Source organism: Pyrus communis, chromosome 1, assembly GCF_963583255.1.
Source record: "Pyrus communis chromosome 1, drPyrComm1.1, whole genome shotgun sequence".
Lineage (NCBI taxonomy): Eukaryota > Viridiplantae > Streptophyta > Magnoliopsida > Rosales > Rosaceae > Pyrus > Pyrus communis.
The window spans coordinates 1,148,968-1,174,765 of NC_084803.1; the positions used below are offsets into that span (position 1 = coordinate 1,148,968).

Below are 25,798 nucleotides of genomic sequence, written 5' to 3' on the forward strand. Positions count from 1 at the left end.
GTTTTAAGAAATATAATGATTGGTTTTGCAATGTTTGGATCTGAACAATTGGGTCATTAATCTAAATTATATATAATTAGGTAGATTTGGTGGAGTAATATAGTTGGATTATACATCTGGTGCAAACTGTTTGGCAATTGAGGAAATTGGCAATTTAAAAGGTTTTAACATGAACTTGTGAATTTGTGAGAATTTTTTATTTTATGCGTTTAAGTTTTTATTGATGTGTCATATTAGCAAACTTAGAAATTATACGTTATAAGATTCTAGTGTCAAGGTCAAAACCTTTTGTTTGAATAGAAACATTCAATTTCAACCAAGTTCTGTCAGCAATTAATTTCGTTAAGTACTTAGTAGGCATATCAAGCGTCCCCTGTCGAATCATGCCAATATATGTCGAGCGTTGCCTATCGGAGAATGATAAATCTCATACCACTAAAAACCCTTTTAAGAAGATTTTTTTTTTCGCGTTCTGTATGTTTTCAAAGTTAGTGTTTAATTAAATTCATCATCGGTTGGTGAACATATATCTTTCCTAGAGTTGAATTTATTTTAAATTTGTCATCGGTTGGTGAACATATATCTTTCCTAGAGTTGAATTTATTCAAACTTTTTTATTAGTAAAGTTTACTTAAATTTTAGAAGGCATTTTATGAACGAATTAATTGCTCAACTCAGTTCAAATTGATTTTCTCATTTCTTAAATATAAGGCCCAAAATTTCTTAAAAAAGAAGAAGAAAAAGGTCCCAAATTTCTGTTAATTATGGCATTTGTAATGTTAAATGATGATGGATCTTCATACCAAAAAAGGAAAGTTATTGATGGACCTTATCATCTAATTTAAGCTTTTTAATTACAAAAATCATAAATGGTTACCAAAACAAGTAAAAGCTAAAACTGTAATTTCATAAGTGCGTAATGGCGGGACCACAATTCAGAGTTAACGGACCGTAATACCGTCGTTACTCGTTAGCGTGTACCAAAACGCACCGTATGGCCCTCCGACAAGACAACCAAGCTACCGACCACGAGCCTACATGGGTTCGAGTAAACTACACACGTGAGTTCGCCACTTCACGTTTTCCACCTACAACCTTTTATTATCCGAATTTAAAAAATGAATGGGGAAATATTGCATAATACCCCCTATATTCTATATTTTCATGCAAATAACATCTACTCTAAAATATATTCACAATCAACCACTTGTACTTCATGCCTTTTGACAATTTGGCACCTTCGTCTGGTATTCATATTTTTATCAAATAATGATCATGTCACGTTCAAGAGAGTCCTTTTTCAAAAACATCCATGACATTTATCGTGCGTGTAAAAGTATGAGAATTACTAAGGCTATCTTCAAGGGAGTTCAAAAACTCGAAAGTTAAAATCTTGCCCCAACACTTTCTCTAATACATGAATTTTAGGGGCTAAAAAGTTCGATTTTAATGTTAAGGGTAGGTGTTAGAGTCTGGGACTGATCGATATGTGAAGAGTGTGAAGCAAACCTCCCACATGTCAAAAAAAGACGTAAACATAAAAAGTCACATGGTTGGAGTTGAAAGATAAAAAAGGGCCACAACCAGCCTTGAGTTGGATCATTACATCATCGACTCACTACTCGTATTGATATTGTTTGTGACTTGCATTTAACTACCTGTATGTACAACATGTGTGATGTTTTATTATTAAAAAAAAAAAAAACACCTCTATACAGTTACTAGTGTAACCATCTCATTATTTACTCAAGCGTTATGAGTTCGAAACTTCACCTTCCTAAGTTTATGTAACAATTTTAAGCTCTCATTATTCTCATAATGATATTTAAATTAAATATCCGACAAGTTTCCGACATCGAATACACTAGATTGTTACACAACCTAAGTTTAGGTGATTAATGTAAAATAAAAATATATATATACTCAGGTGAAATTTTCACAAAAAAAAAGAAAAAAAAAAAAAAAGAGGTCCTATGCTTGCAATTTTAAAAAAGTGAAGAAAGAAAATTCAAGAGAGAATAGAATCGACTCACTTGACTCACCAAACGGTGGTTACCAGTTAACCATTAGCGTAACAACGTTTGATTGAATCCTCTTAAGCAAACCACCACCAGCCGCCACCCCTCACCCAGTCACCACCACCCACATTCCACTCCCCAACTCTCTCTCTCTCTCCCCCCTTTCTCTCTCTACTCTGTCTTCTTCAAGAACTTTCTTCCTCTGTTTTTTTTTCCTGTGCTAGCGTATACATATCGCCAAACCAATATTTCCATTTTTTTTTAAAATACTGTTACAAATTTTTTAAATTTCACATTTATAAATTATGTGACGTGTCATGAAAAAATACGTTATTTATTAATTTAATTATCAACGATTACAAAATGTCAAAAACACTTGCGAACGCTCTCTCTCGTTTAAGAAGGAATATAGTAATGGTTAAAATTAATGGTTTTTCTGTCGTAATACAAAAAAAACAGAGTATTTGAATTTTTAAATTCGTTCGGGGAATAAAAAACTCGAGTTGGTGTTGATATTCAATTGGGCATTAATAAAATATATTTAAACTGGGTCGAAGTAGGTGCCGTTGTTCCAATCATAAGGAGGTTGTTCTTGTTCGGGAATTCTCATTTTTCTCTCTCGGGATTCGTGTCTGTCTCCGATTCTGGAGAGCCGAAGAAGATAGCTACAGTTTTCTTGTTCTTGTTGTTCTCCTTCTTCCACTCCTTCAACTCCAATTCTTCAAAGTTTCTCCATTTTTTTTTCCTTCAGGTATTTCGATTTTTCACCTCCCCTGCTGCTTCAGTTCTTACCCTTTTCTCTGTTTTCCATTTTTTGATTAATTATGCTGATTATGTTAGTATTTTGGTTATGAAATCAGTATTAATATTGATTATTAGCACTAATCTCCACTGGTGTAGTTCACCTTGGATTATTTCAAATTTGGGTTAGCAGTTTTTGCTTGTCTTCTAGTTTGATAACCCTGTCTGCATATCTTCTGAATTAGGTTTTTGCTTTTGGTAATTTTGGTGGGTTCTTAAGTTTGGTAAATTTGATGAATTTCTTTTTTTTTTTTTTTTTTTTTTTTTTATTTTTTTTTGTAGGAATCAGTAATTTGATTAAATGGGTATCGCCAATTCGATTGGTTATCGTTTAATTTGTGAGAAAGATCGGTAATTTGGATTGGATCCCCGAATTTTACTCAAAGAGTTGGAGACAGAGGAAGAAGATACTAGGCTATTGAGTTATGGCTACCTATTTCCAGAATTTGGGTAACCAGAACTTACTGAACCCTTATCAAGGGGACCCCGAACCGCCCGGAAACATGATGATGTATCTGAATCAGGCTTCTTATGCCGCCGGATCCTACTCCGAGGTCTTGTCTGGCGGCAATTTGCCCCCTCAGAAGTATCCTGACTCTGAGGGGGTTAGGAATGAAATGATGTTTATTCCGCCAACGAGTGATCAAGTCAGGGATTGTGACATTGGCGGCGATTCCTTGATTGGGAAACATGGTATTCAGGATCATGGATTGTCTCTCAGCCTTTCCACCCAAATTCCGCAAACAGTATCTCTGCCGTCGTTTCAGTACCAGTATCCGAATTCAAGTCTGTCTTCGGTTTTGAGCAATGCTCCGGTGCTAGGGAAGGGCGACGAGTACAATCAAAGCGAGGAGTTTAGAAACTTCGAAAGCTTGGCATCGGGGTTATATGGAGGTGGCCATGAGGCTGTCAAGACACAGGCTTTCTACAATCCTTTGTGTTCATCGGGATCCAAAGAAATGCGCTCTGAAGCATACTTGGATGAATCATTAGGTTCTGCAAACACTATGTTAAGCTCCAAGTACCTCAAGGCAGCACAACAGTTACTTGATGAAGTGGTAAATGTCCGAAAGGCTCTGAAGCAGTCTCGATTGAACAAGAACCAGAGCTTTAAGCGGAGTGGAATAGACGTTACCAAAGAGACTGATGGGAGTGATCAACATTTACGGAGATCAACAGATCCTAGCAAATCAAGCGCTGTCTCTTCTATCGAGTTATCACCATCAGAACGGCAGGATTTGCAGAACAAGAAGACTAAACTTTTGTCCATGTTGAATGAGGTAAATAACCACAATTCGTAAGAATTTTTTGTTTCATATTGGGTCTTTAAATCTTGTTTATGTTACTTATTTTGCAAGGTCATTAAGTGATATGCCGTATTGCAGGTAGATCAAAGATACAAACAATATTACCATCAAATGCAAGCCGTGGTGTCATATTTTGACAAGGTGGCTGGGAACGGGGCTGCTGGACCATACACTGCCCTTGCTCTCCAAGCAATTTCACGTCACTTTCGCAGTTTGCGTGATGCAATCAAGGGCCAAATTCAAGTGACGAGGAAAAGCCTGGGAGAGCAAGATAATTCATCTGATGGTCAAGGATCAGTAATACCCCGCCTCCGCTATGTGGACCAACAGCTCAGACAGCAGAGGGCATTTCAGCAGCTTGGTGGATTGCAGCATGCTTGGAGGCCTCAGAGAGGACTCCCGGAAAGCTCTGTTACAATCCTTCGTGCCTGGCTGTTCGAACATTTCCTTCTTCCGTATGTACTTGAGCACCTTTTTCGCCTTAACTGAAAATGATACATGGCAATCTCTTAAGAACTTTGGTCACTGATTCTTTTGTGGTTTTTGGTGTCCCTCCAGTTACCCGAAGGATTCAGAAAAGATTATGCTTGCAAGGCAGACTGGATTAACCAGAAACCAGGTAAGATGACTTCTAGGTTTCTTCCTATGGGATCACTATTTATTTTTTACGTTATGGTTTCTTAAATGTGCACGGTTTTGAATTGGGATTCAACTATCAGTCGGTTGAAAATGTGAACTTTAATCCTTGCTCTTTCCTTTTCAACGCCATCGAAATGTTTGACTCAATGTTGTAATTTCTTCGTATCACTTGAATATCGTAGCTTACCTTGAAACATTTCATCACACCCCTGTTTTGTTTGCATAGTGTCATAACTAGCATTGTCCGTTATCAGGTTGCCAACTGGTTTATCAATGCAAGGGTACGCCTTTGGAAACCCATGATTGAGGATATATACAAAGAAGAATTCGGTGATCTGGACATGGATTCGAAATCTTCACCTGAAAACGCACTTAAGGAAGAAGCAAGAGTTGATTTCTCAGCATCTGAGGACAGGAAAGAGGAGTTGCACGAAAGCCTGATATCCGCAACTGCTGATAGTATTGAACCAGGGAAATTGCATGACTCGAAGTCGGGTCACAATTCCACATATGACATGCCAAGGTTGGATCATTTCACAGTTGGCAGCGATGTGTCACTTGCGTTGGAGTTACGGCATGGCGAAGAACACAATGCATTTCCTCCATCTACCGGATCCCATGTAAGAGCTAATGATGCGGTAACTTCTTTGGATTGCCACTATGAGGATCCGGAGCAACAACATTTAATACAGGTTTGGCAATACCCACCCGTTACTTGATTTTGTAGTCCGAGAGGATTATCGCCTCCAAATATTGGGCGGTAAGCGGCCTCAGGCAATGATCTTCGAGAAACAGAATGCTTGTTTCGCTGCTCTAGCAAGCGGGTGTAGATGTAGATGTGTGCATGATACTGGTACCAACGTGTAATATAACAGAGCTTGGTGGAAGAAGAAGAAGCCTTAGGCATATTTGTAAACTAGTTTGTAAAGATATAAGGTGAAGGCATATCTTGTGCATTCATTGAATAAGGAACTTGGAAACTGTACAAGTGTGACCTCAAAATGTGTAATCTCATCTGGAAATAAGCCTGATACAAGAATTGCCTGATTTTTGTTTACAATTTTGGTTTGCATTATTTGGAAATTTACATGAAATCGAGGGTAATAAGAAGTAATTCTTTTTATTCTCATGTGACATGTCGGGAGAAAGATGTACCTCTTTATGAGATGAAAATATGATGTACTAAGCCTTGGATCACGTGTCTGTGCAACTACAAATACAAAATTGCAACTCTTTGTAGTTTTATATCACCCATGTCTATCCCTAAGAGGAATGTTGCACGCGTTCGGTTGTACACAAGAATGTCTTCTTAACGAGGGCCGTGAAATCTGTTGTGTACTCTTAGTATCTGTTTCTCTCAATACGTAATAATTTAAAAGAGAGTAAGATATAAAAAGATTTATGCAATTACATGTGAGTCTTCTTCTTTTACGAAATTTTGTAAAATCGAATGTGTTTTTTTTATGTCAATCGATGTCAGGACAGAAACAAATACAACGAGGAATACACACGATTGCATGTTAGTCTGTCTCATGGGACTATGCAGAAGCATGCATATCCAAGCATCGATTTTTCTGATGGATTTGGAAGGAGATCGGATAGGAGGGCTGATATCCCAAAGAAATATGATCACGGGAACAATTTTTTCTGGCGGAAGAGTGTTGGCATTTGAAATTTAATGGGAGGGGTGTACAGGTTTTGCAGATAAGGCAGAGACACCTTTAATCTATAGGGTGGTGGGGCCTAGAGTTTAGGGGGAGTTGGGGGGGGGGGGGGGGGGGTCCTATTACTTTTATAAGGAACAAAGTTGGAAAGAATAAGAGAGTGACAAGTGGAGGAGGCCAAAGGAACAAAGATGGCAATCATTACTAAAGCATCCGATCAGACCACCTAAAAATAGTAACACACACTCAGAAAAACTAGAATTAGTCTCATCAGCACACCTACCTCACCCTCAATTAATAATGCCTACCCCCCCCCCCCCCCTTCTCTCTCTCTCTCTCTCTCTAGAAAACCTTGTGTAGAAGGGCAGGTCATGCCAATTTATCTGTATTTTAATTTATTTGACTTCATGTTGATTAGATTAGACGAGAAAATTAACCTTTATTAGTTAGTTTTACGTAAGTTTTGCTAATCTTTCTATAGGAGCATCCAAATCACTTCATTTGAAGACAATCTATCAAAAACCATGAGACTCGATGCATTTTGACTCTATCACTACAAGTTTCTTATCATGTTTAATGAGAGTTATGTTTTAGTTAGTTAATTCTGCATAAGTTTTGCTATTCTTAACACAATGAAAAGTTTATTTACAACAAAAATGCTACTAACTCGAATGAGACTTTGTGATTAGTTTTGTTATCGTTGCAATGACATATAGAATTCCGCTTAATATAAGCAAAAGAACCCTTCTTTATTATCTATTCATTGATTTGAAAGATTGTGAAATCAGTGTCATTTCAATATCTCTCTCTCTATGTAATATGTATGAAGCATGAATACGACGCTTAACAGGAAAAAGTAGATATTCCATGTGTTTAGAGGCTCAGAAGCTGACAATCCTAGAACTGGGAGTGTGCAAAAGACACCCCACTTTTTCTCACCTCCTCTCCTCGCCTCTCCCTCCTTTTATTACAGTCCTCCACAGCATACCCAGCACTGTATATGAACAGAACAATTTAACATGCTGATCTAGCTGAGAGCAGCTCTTGTCCTTCTGGCTTTCACAAGGGAGAGAAAGTGAGGAGAGAGAAAGAGAAAGAGACAGAGACATACACTGCTTAGAGAGAGAAATGAAGGAGAGTAGATTTGAGGCTCCCAAGGAAATGTGAGTGCAGACACTAAAGCTGGAGGCTTTGATGCTTTTTGGTTGTTGATTTTTTGTAAGTCAGGGAAATTGGGACCATCTTCTTTTCTCTTGTCATTTTCTCTGTTTTTACTTGCCCAATTAACCTGCCTTCTTTAAGGATCTAGCACAAGTCTATGTTTCTAGCTTTCTGCTGCTGCTGCTTACATTTAGATTAGGCCTGTTGTCTCTTGACACACACACAGAGACACACAGAGGGGGGAGAGAGAGAGAGAGAGAGAATCATTTCTTCATTAAAACCCAAATCACAGATTGGTTCTTGCTGTTTGTTTTGCTTTCTTTCTGTCTTCTGTATTGATCATGAATTAAAATTTCAAAGGGTCATAATTTCTCTGCTCTCACAGCTCAAATTCTCAGATTTACATTCACCAAATTGGCGTTTTCTTCCTTTTGTCAAAAGTGCTTTTCTTTTAAGCCTTTTTATAACAACAAATTCACCAAAGATTTTGAGATGGCCTTCTACCTTATGAGCCAAGTACTATTTATTTCTGGGCTGATCAATCTATGCTTGCATTGCTTTCTTCCTTGACATACACATCTCTCTCTCTCTCTCTCTCTCTCTCTCTCTCTCTAGATCATGAATTAAAACTTTCAATTGGGTTTTCTCCCCTTTGAAAGTTTTGAGCTTTCAACTTCTGGTTTGCAATGGTGTCACAAGACTCACCCCCAAATCCCTCCTCAAGCATTTTCCACCAGTTCATAATCTCAGACTCCATTTCTGCTCAAAACCATCATCTCGAAAGCCAGCACCTTGATGCTTATCCGCCTGCGTTTCAAACTAGTACCACATTTCCACAAGCTCTCGGAGTTCTCCCCAGCATTCACTCCCTTGGCGAAAGAATGTCCCGATCAGTAGGACTTGTTCAAGCTCCTACCGGCGCAGCAATGGAGAACCAAGCGCAGCGGCTTTCGCTCTCCCTCGGTTCCCATATGCTTGTTCCTTCTGGCCAGTACCGGCACCACAACTTCCACATTGGGGAAGAATCCGGGGAGGCTTGCGACCGGGGAGTTGAGCACGTAGGCGATGAGTACCGCTTCACGGGAGGCACGCTTGCTTTGCATTCAAGTGCGCTGAATCGATCTTGCTCCACTTCTTATGGAGCAGAATCTCTAGCTGCTGTCATTGCGAATTCGAAATATCTTAAACCAGCTCAGTCCCTCTTGGAAGAGATTGTCAATGTTGGCGGGCAATTGGTTGACATTAGCAATGAGAAACATGTGGGGAAATTGTATGGAGAAGGGCGGGGAGGCGGTATGGGGCTCTCCTCTGAACTGAGAGCAGAGCTTTCTTGCAATGGTGGGCTCATGAATGCCGACAAACACGAAATGCAGGCTAGGTTTGCAAACCTTATCACATTGTTGGAACAGGTACAATCTTGATGCTTAGTATAAGTTTTTGACAAGACGATATTCCAAACTAGTGTAATTTATGGAAATGGGGATTATGACCTTAGGTGTAAGAGGTCAGACACACTGCCTAGCATTTTGATCTCATGGAACATTTGTGCTCGGAGAATTAATTTGTTTAATGTTTTCAAGGTTGAGGACAGATGTGAGAAGTACTACCATCAAATGGAACAAGTGATGTCATCATTTGAGATGGTGGTAGGGGAAGGGGCAGCCAAGTCCTACACAGCTCTGGCTCTCAAGGCCATGTCCAGGCATTTTTGCAGCTTGAGAGATGGCATAGTTTCTCATATCTATGCCGAGAAGCGAAAGCTGCTGCTAGATGTTCCGAAAATCAGTGGCGGGTTATCGCAACTGAACTTGTTTGACAGAGAGTGCAGGCACAAGAGAATGTCCCTTCAACAGCTCGGCATTTTTCAGAGCCAGCGCCAAGCTTTCAGACCGATTCGTGGATTGCCAGAGACCTCTGTTGCGATTCTTCGCACTTGGCTTTTCGAACACTTCCTCCACCCGTAAACAATCCAAAAACTAATCAACCATTCATTGGAATTTATCCGAATTATTGTAATTAACTTGGTTTTGATCGTGCAGTTACCCCAATGACAACGAAAAGCTGCTGTTGGCATCACAAACAGGGCTGTCCAAGAACCAAGTAAGTTCCAACAACTTGGTTATTTCCTAATAAGTTTCATATGAAACTTTGGTCGGATTTTGTGATGATCAATGTTGTCTCTGTTTCAGGTCTCCAATTGGTTCATAAACGCGCGCGTCCGGCTGTGGAAACCTATGATTGAAGAGATGTACAAGGAAGAGTTTGGGGAGTCTTCAGAGGACTCTAACTCTTTAGCCGGCGGTTCCCTGACCGGCGAAGGCAACACGGATCCGACAGAGAATTAATGGGGTAGAAATCTGATATGTTTGATGGTAAAAATTACCAGTAGAAGTTTAATGACTGAAGTTGTAATGATTTTCAATTTCTCAAGTCTAACCATAAGCAACTGTTGATTTTGGTTTTGTGAGAGTAACTGGAAATCAGGTCTTAAAATTTCTCTTTGTAATGGTGAAAGCAGAAATTTTGATATTCGAAAACTCACCTTTGATTCTGGAACATATAGCGTCGAGAAATACAGAAACCTGGAAAGAAAATTCAGGCAAAACAAAGCAATTCAGTATTAATGCTAGTAAGAAATTTTCATATTCTGCTCGCATCTCCTCTCTCGGCTGTGGTTTGTCAAACTGAATCTCCATCCTTTGTATTGCATGTTATTTGATCCGAGGCTTGAATTTCAGAAATAATCCGTCTCCAAAATTGCATGTAAACAGAAGCTTCAGTTTTGCGGCCGAAATCATGCTTTACATTGTAAACTGTTACACAGAGCTGGAAGCCTGAACACCCTCGTTTCATCAGGGTCTAATCTTCGAAAAATAGGTCACCTGCATCAAGGTTGAACTTTAATCCAAAGAGCAAAGAAATTTTCATGATATCTTATAGTTTTGATACAAACCTAAAACATAACCAGCAGTAGACTATCGTATAAACTACTTCCCGCACTCCTCCTGGACTTGACCATCTGCAAAAGCAAACATGAAGACATAAAAAAAAAAAATAGCTCAATTGACCATACGCATAATCCACTGAAAGCATAAATGAAAAAACAGATCTGAAGTCTCACCAGCGAGAGTGATTGCCAAGTTTGCTTGAGCATCTGCCTCAGAGTTTCTTTCCTTTGAAGGTATACACGAACATGTTAGAACATCATAAGCCGCCAGCTGACGTGGTATTAGTATACAAACCCACAAAAGTATCATATATCACAATAGACAAATAAAGTCGGCTTGGCTCACCCTTAGGACATGGCTGATTTTGAAGGAGAGAAATTTATCCTTCAGTTTCTTCACCTCTTCGTACAAATCAGACAAGTTCTGGTTTTTCACCTTCCATAAACCCTGAACCTGTCCAGTTATCATTCTCAGTTAACACAGAACAAGGAATAAAAGGAAAAGGAAAACCGCAAAACTGCTGAAGTATCAAACAAACAGAGATAACGTAAACCACCTTAAGCAGGAGAATGTAAACACAATACTAACCAACCTGCATACACACGAGTTTGGAGTCGCCTTGGATAGTAATCCTTGTAAAACCTTTTTTAAGAGCACATTTTAACCCTAAAATAACAGCTCGGTACTCGGCAACATTATTGGTTACAACACCCAGACCTTCACGTATTTTACAGATCTACATGAGGAAAAGCATGGTTAGAGTCTTCAAAAGACGAATAATTATAAGAAAAGATAATCCTAAAAGTAAAATGTAAACCAATCTTCCATCTTCTGCTCGCAGCACAGCTCCGGCACCAGCTATTCCAGGGTTTCCTCTTGATGCACCATCAAAATGAAGAGTACATGCACCCTACCAATTCGAAAAAGCATTATGACAATTAACACACAGAAATTTAAGAAAATGGTTAACTGAGAACTCCACATTTGGTCAAGGTTATTCATTAACAAGAAAGTAAGATAAATTCAGCCTGCGTCTTCTGCCATATATTGCTGCATCTGCTTCATAATGTGATATAATGAAAGCAAAGAAAGACAAAGGGCAACTTACACGGTCCAAAGGGGGTAATTCAGCCAGAGCAGACTCATCTATCTTGGCAAGCTTTCTAGACGGATCATCTGATATGGAAGTTGAACCATTTCTTTCCTACAAAGCATTGAACAAAGTTGTAAACTAAAAACAGCTAAAACAAAGTTCATCTAAAATAGGACCTCCAGGGCAAAGATTATAATCGACCTACAACAGTTTGCTTAACAATTGAATAGGGATTGTAGGGTTGTAAACAATATATTCATATATAATAGAGACACAACATATACATGGCAGAAAAATGTGCACGAAACTACTAAAATTCTATCTTTATCACAGATATAAATAAACACGATAAAGTTTGTGACGAAAGCTTGCTATATACAAAGAAACTCTAGTAACAGAACCTCAAAGGTAACCAGAGTTCTTTATTGCTCAAAGATTGCTGTGATTCCAAAATTTACCACATTTTCCGTTCCAGACACTTGACGGGGTCTCTTTTTCGATTCATCCATAACAGATGTTCCACCTTCTGTTGGACCCTAGAATGTAACACAACACAAAATCGTAATCACAAAAGAGCACAACTTTACAACGAGAAAGAACAAGAAACAAAATTGAACTAGCCGAAAAGCGAAAAACTTTAAATCTTACTTGAAGTGGGCAAAGCACAAGCTTGCCAAAAAGATCATCTTTCAAATCTGCAGCTCTTACAGTGTAAAGGGCATTCCTAAGTCCACGGGAAGCAAGATATTCTTGAGTGCTCTTAGGCATTGAGTCCCCTTTGTAAACACTAACAGGAGGATCACGTATCTAATTAAATAAAAAAAAAACGGCGAATTAACACTCTTTATTATGTTTTAAATTCAATGCAATCACATTTAACGAATTAAACAAAAAAAATAAGGGAAATTAAATTAAATTAAATTTTACCGAAGAACCCAGCTGAGCCTGACAATCACTGAAACTACGATAAACGCCGACGACATCTCCTTTCCGTACTACATAGAATCCCTCCTTTTCCGGTTCCATAACCGGTTCGGAATCGGCCTTCCTCCGCCGAGACCGGGAAGGCGTCGTTTTACTTCCGCCGCTGCTTCGAGCCGACGAGTACGGCTGAATACGAAATGTCGTTAGCGCTGATTCTATGCTGATCGGCTTAATCCCGGCGTAAAGGTCGAGTCTTCTCTTCCAGGAAGAAGGTCCGCAGAGAGAGCTCGTTCCTACGGCACGACCTGTCGCTCGGAAAATGGCCGCTGCGTACGACGAGACCTGCGACACGCAGTTCATCACACGGCGTTGCACGACGGGGCTTCTGGAAGAAAACGGCGGAAATGCGGAGGTCTTCAGCCTCGGTCTTCACATCGCAGGGAGAGGAGAACGAGCGAAAGTGGTGTGGGCTTTTGGGTGGGTTTTCCGGCGGGCTAAACCCTTGCGGTACAATCTGTGGCAGGCCTGTGCAACGACGTTACGACGTCGTCTCTGTTTGGAAAGCGAGATTAAAAACTTTTCAATTGGCCACATAAAATTTTACTACAATTACAGTTTACCACCTCAAAGGAGATTTCATCATGAACTTAACAAAAAACAATGTCCCTCAAATCGCAAATTCGCGAAAAATTTGGCAATTCGAAAAATATTCCAAAGTTGAAAAGAACGACACGTCGTATATACAATTTGCGGCCTGTAGGAAAGAACGCGCGAGAGAACACCCTGCAAGCCAACGATAGCCAGAGACTCTTCGGAAGTGGAAAGCTGAAACCTCTCTCTCCGACCAAATTTCCGATCATGAGCGCATGCTTCTGCTGCTCTCTGATTCGTTCCTCCCCTCTCAGCCACGATAATCTCATTTCCCGCCCTTTCGCGAAACTCAGTCGTCCGATTTTCTCTCTCGCGCTCAGAAAACAATATTCCGATGCTACTGCTCCTAGATTCGTCGTCGTAAGAGCCGTCCAGCCCGGCCTCGGCGTTGTGGAACCGGGAGACGTGTCAGTGGGGGACCCGCCGTCGATTGATGTTGTAGAGGCCGGAAATGGAGAGGTTCTCGGAGTCGTTGGTGGAGTGGCGGACGCCAAATTGGAGGATGATAAACCCCTAGCTCCGGCGACTAGGGTTAGGAAGAAGAAGGAGGAGGAGGGCGGCGATGATAATCGGTTCAAGCTTAGGAACGGAAGGGAGGTCGGTCGGACTCCATTTTGCTTTTTTACTGTTTTGTTTTGAGATTGTGTTTGTTTCTCGAGAAGAAGATATAAATTTTGATTTGGGAAGAGTTACATTATGGCGAAATTGAAAGGGAGTAGTTTGGGGGAAAATTATTTTTGATAAATTGGGATAAAATTCCTTGTTTTGATAGGTGTTGGGGAGGCTGAGCTATCTCTTTTGTGTTTCTTCATTGCCATTTTTTCTGCAGGTTTTCGAAGAAAAAGCTTACATTGTGGGTGTTGAGCACAAACGCGGTACATCGGATTCATTTGGTGTGGAGGAATCACTCAAGGAATTGACCCAGCTAGCTGATACTGCTGGACTTATGGTTGTTGGTTCCACGTATCAAAAGTAGGTAGTTTTCGACGTGCTTCTTTGCTAGTATAGTTGATTTTTAACCTAGTGGCTACTTGCTAGTACATATGTTAAATTGTTTCTTCTTGGTCACCTGTGTTCAATCCCTAATGCCTATATGTAATGCAGACTCGTTTCTCCAAACTCCAGGACGTATATTGGGTCTGGCAAGGTTGCAGAAATCAAGAGTGCAATTAACGCATTGGGTGTGGAGACTGTGATATTCGATGATGAGCTATCAGCAGGGTATGAAACATAATGATATTATAGTTATTTCATGCATGTTTATGCTTCTATAGAGAATAGGATCCTTTGTGTATAATCCTGCATAATCTCGAATGTTATCAGTTCCGGTACGTAGACCAAATGATACAATGCAAGCAAAAGTTCCTAGATTCATGGAGATATGGAACAACATATAAGTTATCATGGTTGCACGTCCACCATTTGAGTCTCCAACAATTATTCCAATAATTACATATCCAATTTGACCCATGGACGAATACGCAAGCATACGTGTCGTGCTTGTTCGAGTAATAGCAACGAGATTCCCCAATATCATGCTAAGAATAGCTAGGATTTCCTGATTTCTATGAGTTGGACAGTTTTATTTTTTCCAATACTTACTCCCTATCTTGGGTATCTACCAATTTGCTATGCCTACCAGATGATTTGGACCAGAATTCAATTGTCTTCGCTTTAGCATTGATTTGAGAAATATGGAGATTTTCTCTGCTTAAATCTCAGTAAAACCTTACAAATATGACTGTTTATCGTATGCATGTCTCCACACACTTTCAGCATGGTGTTATTCTGAAAGCTATATGAGTCTTTTGTTCATCAGCGTTGTTTAACTTCGAAAACACACTATTCTTGGTGAAGATACCTATTGATGCAATTTTTGAATGTTAGGGTTTTTTTTTTTTTTTTTTTTTTTGTCTTTTTATTCGAATGCTACTATTTTAGGCAATTGCGCAATTTGGAAAAGGCGTTTGGTGGAGAGGTTAGAGTTTGTGACCGCACTGCCCTCATTCTGGATATTTTTAACCAGCGGGCTGCAACACATGAAGCAGCTTTACAGGCAATTAATCATTGTGCTTTTAGTTATTAGTAATTATGTGTTTTGTTATATTTTAAAATACGCCAAAATCTTACTTGGTACAGTTGTGTTAACTAGTAATAACTTAATAACAAAATAATATTTTCCACAATTTTCATGCTGACAATTTTCGATTGTGATGTTTCTAGGTTGCATTGGCACAAATGGAATACCAGTTACCTCGGCTAACAAAAATGTGGACCCATCTTGAGCGTCAAGCCGGTGGACAGGTTAAGGGGATGGGTGAGAAACAAATTGAAGTGGATAAGCGTATCTTACGTACTCAAGTAAGCCTGTTGAATAAATCGTCAATATTTCAGTAATTCGTTGCATGATAGAGATGGAAGTTCATCGAAATGTGGTTCGTTCTTTAGCAATTGTAGATTACAAACTACAGATTCCAGTTGAGGCTAATTGTTTCTTCTTTTTCTTTTTGGTAAAATAAGATTTGTATCTGGGAATTAATTTACTTGTAAACATGTCTGTGATGCTTAGATTGGTGTTCTCAAGAAGGAGCTAGAATCTGTTCGAAAGCATAGAAAGCAGTACCGGAATCAGCGGCTTTCTGTACCTGTCCCTGTAGTATCTTTGGTAAGTAAATAGCATAAATATTGTTGAATTCACAATTATAAGGATGATTCTTTCTTTCTGTTATTGAGGTTGTGCCTGTACTGCTTTGGGCAACTAGGTTGGGTACACCAATGCTGGAAAGAGTACTCTTTTAAATCAATTGACCGGAGCCAATGTCCTTGCTGAGGATCGATTATTTGCAACCCTAGATCCAACCACAAGAAGGGTTCAGGTAGCTTGATTGTACTCAGCGAATTTCTTATTTCATGATTATGAGTTATCTATGGTATAAACAATTGAATAGTCAGAGAAGCAGACATTATATTTTCGCAAACTTTTTTTGTTGATGTAGTACCAAACAGGCTTCAGGTTGCATGAAAGTTTGATTGACATGCTATACCATCTTTGATTCTTCCACTGACAATGAGCGACTTTAGGTCCTATAATTCAGAATTTGGACTTCATGTAATCTGTTAGTTATTAACGAATCTGTTCGTCGGTACTTGTGCATCAGGTCTATGTAGCATGATTTAGTCTTTTTCTAGTAGATGTGCTCGTCTTATGCTGGAAATTTTATAGTTCATGTACTATAATTTTGTGCTACTTTACTTCCATTTGGTTGTAAGACTTTCATTTTCTTCCAGACGAAGAATGGGAAAGAGTTTCTTCTCACAGATACTGTTGGTTTCATTCAGAAGTTACCAACTACAGTGGTAAGATGCTTGCACAATATTCATGAATGTGCTACCATTTCTCTCTCTCTCTTCCATTGTTCATTTTCAACTTTACTGCAAGAAAAATGTTTTTATGGATGAAAATTTAATATCAGTCCAGCTGATAATGTCTTTCACTACTTTATTCTAAACTGCATCATACAGGTTGCTGCCTTCAGAGCAACACTGGAGGAGATATCAGAGTCATCATTGTTGGTGCATGTGGTGGATATCAGGTACAAGTTGGGAAACCTTTAAAATGATGCATTTGTGATGGCGGACATTGTTATCTTATTAGATGTTGATATCAACTTCAGTCATCCACTGGCTGAGCAACAGATAGAAGCTGTGGAGAAAGTTTTGTCAGAACTAGACGTGGCCGCAATTCCAAAGTTGATGGTGTGGAACAAGGTACGGTGAAATTTTTTTTTTTTTTTTTAATTAATTAATTATTTTTTTGTGTCTCAGTTAACAATGCAATGTGGGGAGATAAGAAACTCTGATTCATCATATCTGGGAATTTTGTGGTTAGAGTTTTTCGTTTTCTTGTCTCCTGTTAAATTCTTTGTAAAGCACAGGATCCCCATCACCTTAGGGAATTCCTTTTTCACATGTGTGGTGTTTGTTCTGTTTGTGTGCTGTGTGCATGGGTCTTCTTAGATTAATACTGATGTTTTATTATGGGATATTTTGGCATGTCCTAGGTTTCGTTCTAGTAATGTATACTCACGAGTGATGATGCACGGCTGCTTTTGTGCAGGTTGATAAGGTTAGCAATCCTGAAAGCATAAAGTTGGAAGCAGAAAAGAGAGATGATGTGATTTGCATATCTGCTCTGAGTGGTGAGGGCATAAATGAATTCTGCAGTGCAGTTCAGGAAAAATTGAAGGTACGAGTGCTTGTTTCACTGTTTCCTTTTGATAATCAAGAGTGGAGTTTGTACATCTATAAAGTGAAAGCAATCTTTTGCTTAACAGGACTCCATGGTATGGGTGGAAGCCTTGATCCCGTTCGAGAAAGGGGAGCTCCTCAGTACCATACATAAGGTTGGAATGGTGGAGAGAACGGTAAGTATGCAGTGGATGTTGATTTTTATTTAAACATTTTGGTATGTGTGTCTCGGTTTCATAATCGTTCTCAACATTTTGTATATTTACAGGAATATACGGACAAAGGAACGCTGATAAAGGCACACGTACCACTGCGGTATGCAAGGCTACTAACACCAATGAGGCAACTATGCATATCATGATCGCAATTTTCTTCATCGACGATCCACTGTTATGTGGGAGCTCGTTGCTCATCATACGAGTCCCCTCATTAATTTGACGGGTAAAAATCAGAGAAATTTGTAATTATTATGTACATATGTATCGTATCATGTTTTCTGTCAGTGTAAAATCCTTCTAAACTAGACAGACCACAGATGTAACTGACTTCATATCCATCTTATTGTTTTAAGTTCTTCGAATTCACACGAGCTACCGCGTGGGTTGTTAGATGTACCTGCAAATCGTAGCTGGCAGAAGACACTGTCAAAACATAGGTTTTCTGCATATAGAAGTCGAATCTAATCATCGCAATTGAATCAGTCACACTGCAACTGAAATCAGAAACGTGAAATCAATGTACGTGCCAACCTTATACGCCATTTTCAAGTTGTTGTGGTGTCATCTCGTCAAGTTGTTCGTGTTCTGCAAAATTGAAGCTCCAGTGGTATCCGGTTCAAAGTTGAAACTTTTTCCAGTTTTAGCATGTTTAGCTGCAATGGCATTCTCACAAAGAAATTAATACATCACCTTCATCTATACCCTACACCCAATATTTAAACCGCGTTGGGATTTTTGCCCAGTCATTGGTATTTTAAGCCTATCATGCATTATTAAGTGTTCAAACTTTCTCATAGTAGTGCATGGTGCATGATTGATTTGGATTACTGCTATTGTAGGTCTCATACCGTGTAAAAAATCGTGAGGTTTGATGGAATCAAAATTCAACAATCACATGCTTTTGTAAGCGAGGCCTACAAATGACGTAGTGCAGCACTCCTGCCCCAATTTTTTCCCATTTTGAGAGAATAATACATATTGGTTGATTAAAGTGGTGCATACTCTTTAGCCAAAAGGAGAGAAAAATAAAAAGTACGTGGAAATATTCTTCCTTGGAGCAGGTGACACCAGAAGCACTGTCGAGCACGTAGAGATATCAAATTTGACTATGTCAATAGCTCGTTATCTAGAGTGGTAGGTGGTCCAGTGAGGATTTGGTAGGGGAGTGGTTCCATTTCTTCCATTAATTCACCTCTATAAATTAACTAGTCACCATGCAGTGAGAGTAAGCCATACACTCAGAGCCTTGGACTCGAATTATCAATGGCAGTCTTCAGAGGAACTTTCTTAGGTATTGTCGTTGTGACATTGGTGGTCTCAGCCACGCTCTCCGCCGCTCACCCGGAAGGGTTCAACTTCGGATGGGGATCCCGATGGGGAAGTAAACCTAGTACTGATCATCATGGTGGCGGGCATGCGGCGGGTGGCTCTCACGGTCTTTTCCCACAATTCTACCACTCGTCGTGCCCTCAGGTTAACGACATTGTCATCTCCGTGCTACAGCGGGCCATCGGGAAGGACCCCCGGGTGGCAGCCTCTTTGCTGAGGCTTCACTTCCATGACTGCTTTGCTCAGGTTCATTTTGATCAAAATTACTTTAATATGTACAATAAAATATGCATGGCTAAGGCTGAAAATACGATATGATTGGACGACAGGGTTGTGACGCCTCGGTGCTACTAGACAACAGCACGACAATATTAAGCGAAAAGGGGGCAGCTCCAAACGTGAATTCTCTGAGAGGGTTTGCAGTGATCGATGAGATCAAAGCCGAGCTAGAAGAAGCATGTCCCTTGACTGTGTCATGTGCTGACATTGTCGCTCTCGCTGCTAGGGGATCCACTGTACTAGTAAGCAAACTAATTTCACCCCCACACGTCGGTTTATAAATAAAGAACGAACGTATATTACATAGCTGGACTATTACTTAATTTACTATTAAGTGATCAACTTGGTTGGTTTATGCGGTGGAATGGAATTACAGAGCGATGGACCTAATTGGGTGTTGCCACTAGGAAGAAGGGACTCCAAAACTGCTAGTGTAAAAAGCTCAAACAGCAACATTCCATCATCAAGATCCAATCTCTCAACCCTAATAACCGCCTTCAAGCGTCAAGGTCTTGATGAAACTGACTTAGTTGCCCTCTCAGGTACCCAATCAATTTTCTCTTTTGTAATCATATTATTTAAGGGGTTCTCTCAACTTGGGACATATTCCAATTTTCCCTTCAACTTTCAAGTTAGTTTTGAGCTTTCTATTCTTATTTTAACCGTATTAATTTGTCCCATGTCGTCAAATATGTTGATTTCCCATGAAATTGAGGGTTATTTTTATCCAATTAATAGAAAATTTGATGAATTTGACGATTAGGCACAAATTCAAGCCTAAAGGAGCTCGGAAACAAACTGAAAGTTGAGGGGCAAATTGATAGATGGTTATGAGAAAGTGAAACATTTTGGTTTTTTGTTACGATGTGACACTATCATTCGTACAGTAAAACTAACTTGTTTCACAAATCACAATAGTCTAAATGCGGCATAACTTTAAGTTGAACACATAGGTATTATTATTATTCTTTTATATCAATGCAGGAGGGCATACAATTGGGGTTGCAAAGTGTTCCACGTTCAAGAGGAGGCTGTACAACCAAAACGGGAACGACCAACCGGACTCGACTTTAGAAAGAAGTTACTACTTTGGTCTGAAATCAGTTTGCCCTAGTAGAGGTGGCGATAACAACATCACTCCCTTGGACTTTGCTTCCCCTGCAAGGTTCGACAACACCTACTTCCAGCTTCTACTTATGGGAAAAGGACTTCTCACGTCAGACCAAGTGCTTCTAACTGGGAATGGAAGGAAGGCAGCTGAGCTGGTGAAAACCTATGCAGACAATGAGCGCTTATTCTTTCAGCAGTTTGCTCAGTCCATGGTTAAGATGGGGAACATTAATCTTCTCACTGGATTAAAGGGCGAAGTCCGAAAGAACTGTCGTCACGTTAATTAAGTAATTAACTAGCTAATTAAAGTTGATTTCGGTGTGTTTGAACTAATTAATTAAGGACTGTTTTGTTTGCAAGTTGTAACCTTCAATTCTTGTAAACTAAACTTGTGTGGTACCTTTTAAATAAGCATGATGAAGCAAGGGCCAAGTATCTAGTATTAAACATTTTCTTTTTCCAAAAAGCATACATAATTAAATGGATGAAACCCTAATCACGAACTAAACCCTAAACACGTAGGGTTCTTAGAAAAAATCAGGATCATATATCACGTAAACATGGTGCATAGAAACAACGAGCTCAGTAGAAAGAACTGCCGCGCATTAATCAAGTAATTAACTAGCTAAGTCGATTTCTGTGTGCTTAAACTAATTAAAGACTTTTTGGTTTGTAGCTTTTTAATGTTTTTGGAAACAAATTATGAAGAATTTCCTAGTATTAAGCACTTTCTTAACTTCCCTTTTTAATTTCTCAAGGGCTTTTTTAGCTTTAATGCCGCAAATTTTCCAGAAAAACGCAAAGTAAAACACATATCTTGATCATTTGTACTTTTCTTTCTTGATGGTTGATGCCTTTCCCAGGAACATACATATTCTTTTTTAAACAAAAACCAAAGTATGATTCCTTGTCCATTCACAATGGACAACTTTTCACGTGGCTTTGCACGCTTGATGGTGAAATGTGCTAAAGTTCTTTTTGCTAATTACCTTTGCTTCCTCTTTCTTCTTTTCTTTTGTTCCTACTCTTTCTCTAATTCCTCTTAAACATATTAAATTAAGAAAAAAAACTTATCCATCAAGTTCTAAAACTTTGAAAATATGCATTAATCGTCTCTAATTTGCGATACGACTTTTGTAAAAAAATTGTTATTGATATTTTAAAAATATCGTTGTTGATAACAACCGCTTAAAATCCTAAAGTTTCAAAGCGAAGTTCTTAAAATTAGCTTAAGTGATGAGGAAAGGTGGCAGTACATGATGTAGAACAACGAGTGATCCAAATCATGGAGCAGTTAAACAAGCGTAAAATCAACAGAAAAAGGTTTTTAGAAATATGAAGAAACCATGTGTGATGCGTTATTTTGAAGAAATGGTCAAATATGATATTTTTTTAGACTTCTGAAAATATTTTATAACTTCGTATTTTATTCTTGTTTTAGAAATAGAGTTTCGAAAGAGCATTCAACTTAAATCATTATGCCACTTTGAACCCTTTGATTCAATTTTAACAGCGGACAATATTCACCGCTTCATAGTATTGTAGCCTCAATTCATTTTAGAGCTCGTTTGGAAGTACTTTCAAAATGACTAAATTTAGGTGAAATTGATTTTGTGTTCTAAAACTCTTTTCCAAGACGTAATTAGATTTTTACTAAAGATTGATCTAAAAATTATTTTCAAAAACCTTTTTTTATTTATTTTAAAAGCACTTTCAAACAAGTTATACTATCAAATAACATTCAAGAGTTTGATCTTAACAGATTAAACCCTATTATTTGGGCCCCACCCCCCAAAAAAAAAATGGAAAAAAACATGAGCGTGAACGGGAAGCCCAAGAAATGGTTAGCCCAAAAGAAGCAATAAAGATGCGGGCGTAACTTTTAAGTCCAAAAGCCCTGTGGGGCTCTGTCGCCGTGTCGAGCCCACAGACCCACCCGCTGCTAAATTATTAACAAAATTCAACTACTACTGCAATTAAAAATTTCTCAGATTTAATCTTCTTCGATTCTTCGCCATTGTTGTTCTTGCCGTTCCAGATCGGAGCATGCAAATCCCCGAATCCGAAACTCACAGCATATGAAATTCATTCATGCAATCGTAAGAGACTGATGGGGAAGCCGGCGAATCCATGGATGGGAGTGCAGAAGAAGAAATGGTCGTTGCTGGTTCTGGCACTGTTTTCACTCTCCACCGCCATGGTTTTCTTTATGAGAACTGCGTTCGATTCGTGCAGCGCGAACACTGGTGGTCGTTTCGGTGATGGAGGTGATAGAACCGCCGAGGTGGTCCACTCCGCCGCCGGTCGAGCCGCGGGGACCGGCGGACCGAACCCTCTGGATTTTATGAAGTCCAAGCTGGTTCTCTTGGTCTCCCACGAGCTCTCCCTTTCCGGTAAAAATCTTTAATTTTCTCGGAAAATCGTAAAGCAAAAGTAAAAATGGGAAATTGAAAAAGCTTCTTATCTTTTCGATTTTATTTTATTTTCCCTCTTTTTTTAACTGTAAAAAAAAAATGGAACAGGAGGTCCATTGTTGCTGATGGAGCTGGCGTTCTTGCTGAGAGGAGTGGGGGCGGAGGTTGTTTGGATAACGAACCAGAAGGCGGAGGAGGACGGCGAGGTGGTTTACAGTTTGGAGAACAAAATGCTGGACCGGGGAGTACAGGTGACATCTCTTTCTCTACATTACTTCAATTTCTAATCAATTTTTGTTCGAACATTACATTGCGAATATATGCTCACTTGTGCTTTATGCTCTGGCATTGCTTGGCTGCTCAAAATTGGTCTACGGATACGATACGAAAAATATGTATTAGGTTTCATAGGAGTTTTGCAATTTGGAATTAAAAATATATATTGCATTTATATTACGGTTTTTTGTTGGCATTCGAGTTGGAGTGACCGAAATTTTTCAAACAATAAACTTTTATCTTATGTTTTTGTTTTGGGTGGGGGATGTTGTTACTCGTAAACGATTGAGTACAAGTTGTGCATACTGGATTGTGGAGCTGTAGTTCTGCTGTCACTAAGATGGTAGTTTTTCGATTGATCATAACAAATGTGGCTGGAAAATTGGACCGTCAGGTGTAAAAGTTTTGCTAACGGATCAAGTTGCTCAAAAGTCATGTCCTTTGCCCTCTGATGTGCAATGGAGCCGGTATGTCAATGAAAAAGAGTTGATGCCTCCATCTGGGGTTGAACGTTTGGAATCAAAATTTCCTATATGAGTCTGCTTGCAAAATCTTAACTGCCCACTCCTCTTGATCTCGTTTTCTGTTTTTTCTACTATTGTTGTGTAATCAGGGAGAAGCATCCGTTACTATGAATATAGTTCTTTGTTTCTTGGGTGTCCCTGTACTGGTGCCTTTCTAATTTTGTGTTTTCCAATGCTTGTTAGGTCTTCCCCGCAAAGGGTCAAAAAGCTATAGATACAGCTCTTAAGGCTGATTTGGTTGTTTTAAATACTGCTGTTGCTGGAAAATGGTTGGATGCTGTTCTGAAGGAAAATGTTCCTCGTGTTCTTCCAAAGGTGTTGTGGTGGATTCATGAAATGCGAGGGCATTATTTCAAAGTGGAGTATGTTAAGCACCTCCCTTTCGTTGCAGGTGCCATGATTGATTCACATACAACGGCAGAATATTGGCAGAATAGGACTCGGGAACGTTTAGGGTAAGAAGAATGATACGATGCATAAAATCGCATGCATCATATTCTATCATTCATTCATACTTATTCTGGAAAGCTGTGTTATCATTTGTGGATGATATGTTTCGTTTGCCCTCTGTAGGATCAAAATGCCTGAAACCTATGTTGTTCACCTTGGAAATAGCAAGGAGCTAATGGAAATCGCTGAAGATAGTGTATCCAGGAGGGTTCTTCGTGAGCATGTCCGAGAGTCTCTTGGAGTTCGAAATGAAGATCTACTCTTTGCCATCGTTAATAGTATGCTTTCTTTGTTATTTGAATTCCTGCAACTAAACCTCTGTAATAAGTTTCCAGTATTGTTCTTTGTTTATCTTTGCAAATCTAAAGGACCATGTGTGGTAAACCTGCAGGTGTTTCGCGTGGAAAAGGTCAGGATCTATTTCTTCGTTCCTTTTATGAAAGTCTGCAAATTATCAAGGAGAAGAAATTGCAGGTGCCATCTATGCATGCAGTAGTAGTGGGAAGTGATATGAGTAAGCAGACAAAATATGAATCAGAACTGCGCAACTATGTGATAGAGAAAAAGATTCAGGATCATGTTCACTTCGTGAATAAAACCCTTACTGTAGCTCCGTATCTGGCATCCATTGATGTTCTTGTTCAGAATTCTCAGGTACAATGGAATAAGTGTTCTATTCAGGTTTTGGTTCGTGCATCATCACATAAGAAGCTTAACTCTGTAATCATGTGCAGGCCCGAGGAGAGTGCTTTGGAAGGATAACTATTGAAGCAATGGCTTTTCAGCTGCCTGTGCTGGTATTTCCTTTACTACACAACTGTACTTCGTTTTCCGATGCATCATCTACTAGTCATTTAGATCTCTTTATCTTAATTTCTCGGATCTTACTTTCCAATTAATCGTGTTCTCGAATTCATTTGAGCGGCTCCAGGGCACAGCAGCTGGGGGCACCATGGAGATTGTCGTGAATGGCACGACAGGGCTGCTGCATCCTGTGGGTAAAGAAGGTACGGCATCACTGACAAGTAACATTGTGAAATTGGCGACGCATGTAGAGAGGAGGTTGACAATGGGCAAGAAAGGTTACGAGAGAGTGAAGGAAAGATTTTTGGAACCGCACATGGCACAGAGGATGGCTTCGGTTCTAAGGGAGGTGTTGCAGAAAGCAAAGAGCCGCTCCGATTCTTAACTTGCAGGACACTTTTGCGATTCGTTTTGTATCATATGTGGTAGATTAGGTCAATTTAATAGAAAGTGATATGGATACCAGGAAATCAAAATCTAGAGAAGATCTTTGACATTGAATTCGAATTCATCAATGGTGTATACATATAATTTTGTATAATGTAAATTTGTTTGCGTATGAAATGTTATGAAAGTGATGACGGAGTCATTTTTCAGTGTGTTTCGAACATTAGACGTAAAAAAAAAAAAAAAAAAAAAAAAGAGTTTTAACGAAATACTTCCAGCATTGTTCATTTTTAGTTAGTTTTCCTATGACCTAAAAAGAGTCTTACTGTGCATGTGCTCTCGCATCACCTAATGAGAAGTGTCCACGTGCTGTTACGCACAATATCCACGTGCTAAGGTTTACGCACAAAAGTCGTCACAGAGCGTTTGGGCTACACTGAGCCCAACTGACCCAAGTAAAAATACGGCTTTATGAATAACCCGCATCATCACCAAACGGGCCGGGTTTGTCCTGATCCACAGCCCGGGCCGTCAGCCTCAGTGTTTGTTTCTC

The 25,798-nt window shown here is 39.4% G+C and overlaps 6 protein-coding genes across 6 annotated transcripts; 5 read left to right on the forward strand and 1 right to left on the reverse strand.

Annotated features, from left to right (window-relative positions):
* Positions 1-2,395: 2,395 nt before the first annotated feature.
* LOC137737634 (BEL1-like homeodomain protein 3) lies at positions 2,396-5,873 on the forward strand. The gene is made up of 5 exons (XM_068477178.1): positions 2,396-2,769; positions 3,102-4,099; positions 4,205-4,581; positions 4,685-4,745; positions 5,020-5,873. Exons 2-5 carry the CDS (start codon positions 3,245-3,247, stop codon positions 5,482-5,484), a joined length of 1,758 nt encoding a protein of 585 aa, XP_068333279.1. The 5' UTR covers positions 2,396-2,769; positions 3,102-3,244; the 3' UTR covers positions 5,485-5,873.
* A 1,463-nt stretch (positions 5,874-7,336) lies between these two features.
* LOC137737645 (BEL1-like homeodomain protein 11) lies at positions 7,337-10,115 on the forward strand. Its single transcript, XM_068477189.1, has 5 exons — positions 7,337-7,647; positions 8,206-8,999; positions 9,171-9,550; positions 9,630-9,690; positions 9,780-10,115. Exons 2-5 carry the CDS (start codon positions 8,277-8,279, stop codon positions 9,933-9,935), a joined length of 1,320 nt encoding a protein of 439 aa, XP_068333290.1. The 5' UTR covers positions 7,337-7,647; positions 8,206-8,276; the 3' UTR covers positions 9,936-10,115.
* Positions 10,116-10,184: 69 nt separating this feature from the next.
* Positions 10,185-13,131, reverse strand: LOC137737655 (uncharacterized). The gene is made up of 10 exons (XM_068477200.1): positions 12,559-13,131; positions 12,280-12,438; positions 12,090-12,167; positions 11,647-11,742; positions 11,356-11,448; positions 11,131-11,274; positions 10,884-10,991; positions 10,712-10,763; positions 10,544-10,609; positions 10,185-10,472 (listed from the first exon to the last, which is right to left on the reverse strand). Exons 1-9 carry the CDS (start codon positions 12,913-12,915, stop codon positions 10,578-10,580), a joined length of 1,119 nt encoding a protein of 372 aa, XP_068333301.1. The 5' UTR covers positions 12,916-13,131; the 3' UTR covers positions 10,185-10,472; positions 10,544-10,577.
* A 188-nt stretch (positions 13,132-13,319) lies between these two features.
* Positions 13,320-18,043, forward strand: LOC137741741 (uncharacterized). The gene is made up of 13 exons (XM_068481465.1): positions 13,320-13,803; positions 14,036-14,178; positions 14,311-14,427; positions 15,148-15,262; positions 15,430-15,567; positions 15,776-15,871; positions 15,969-16,082; positions 16,495-16,563; positions 16,729-16,799; positions 16,881-16,974; positions 17,324-17,452; positions 17,541-17,630; positions 17,723-18,043. Exons 1-13 carry the CDS (start codon positions 13,414-13,416, stop codon positions 17,813-17,815), a joined length of 1,659 nt encoding a protein of 552 aa, XP_068337566.1. The 5' UTR covers positions 13,320-13,413; the 3' UTR covers positions 17,816-18,043.
* A 794-nt stretch (positions 18,044-18,837) lies between these two features.
* Positions 18,838-20,822, forward strand: LOC137710914 (peroxidase 9). The gene is made up of 4 exons (XM_068450078.1): positions 18,838-19,247; positions 19,331-19,522; positions 19,657-19,822; positions 20,265-20,822. The coding sequence occupies exons 1-4, from the start codon at positions 18,936-18,938 to the stop codon at positions 20,675-20,677; spliced, it is 1,083 nt and encodes a 360-aa protein (XP_068306179.1). The 5' UTR covers positions 18,838-18,935; the 3' UTR covers positions 20,678-20,822.
* Positions 20,823-22,313: 1,491 nt separating this feature from the next.
* LOC137744470 (uncharacterized) lies at positions 22,314-25,454 on the forward strand. Its single transcript, XM_068484278.1, has 7 exons — positions 22,314-22,783; positions 22,913-23,055; positions 23,788-24,059; positions 24,178-24,332; positions 24,446-24,708; positions 24,789-24,851; positions 24,986-25,454. The coding sequence occupies exons 1-7, from the start codon at positions 22,501-22,503 to the stop codon at positions 25,241-25,243; spliced, it is 1,437 nt and encodes a 478-aa protein (XP_068340379.1). The 5' UTR covers positions 22,314-22,500; the 3' UTR covers positions 25,244-25,454.
* Positions 25,455-25,798: the final 344 nt, after the last annotated feature.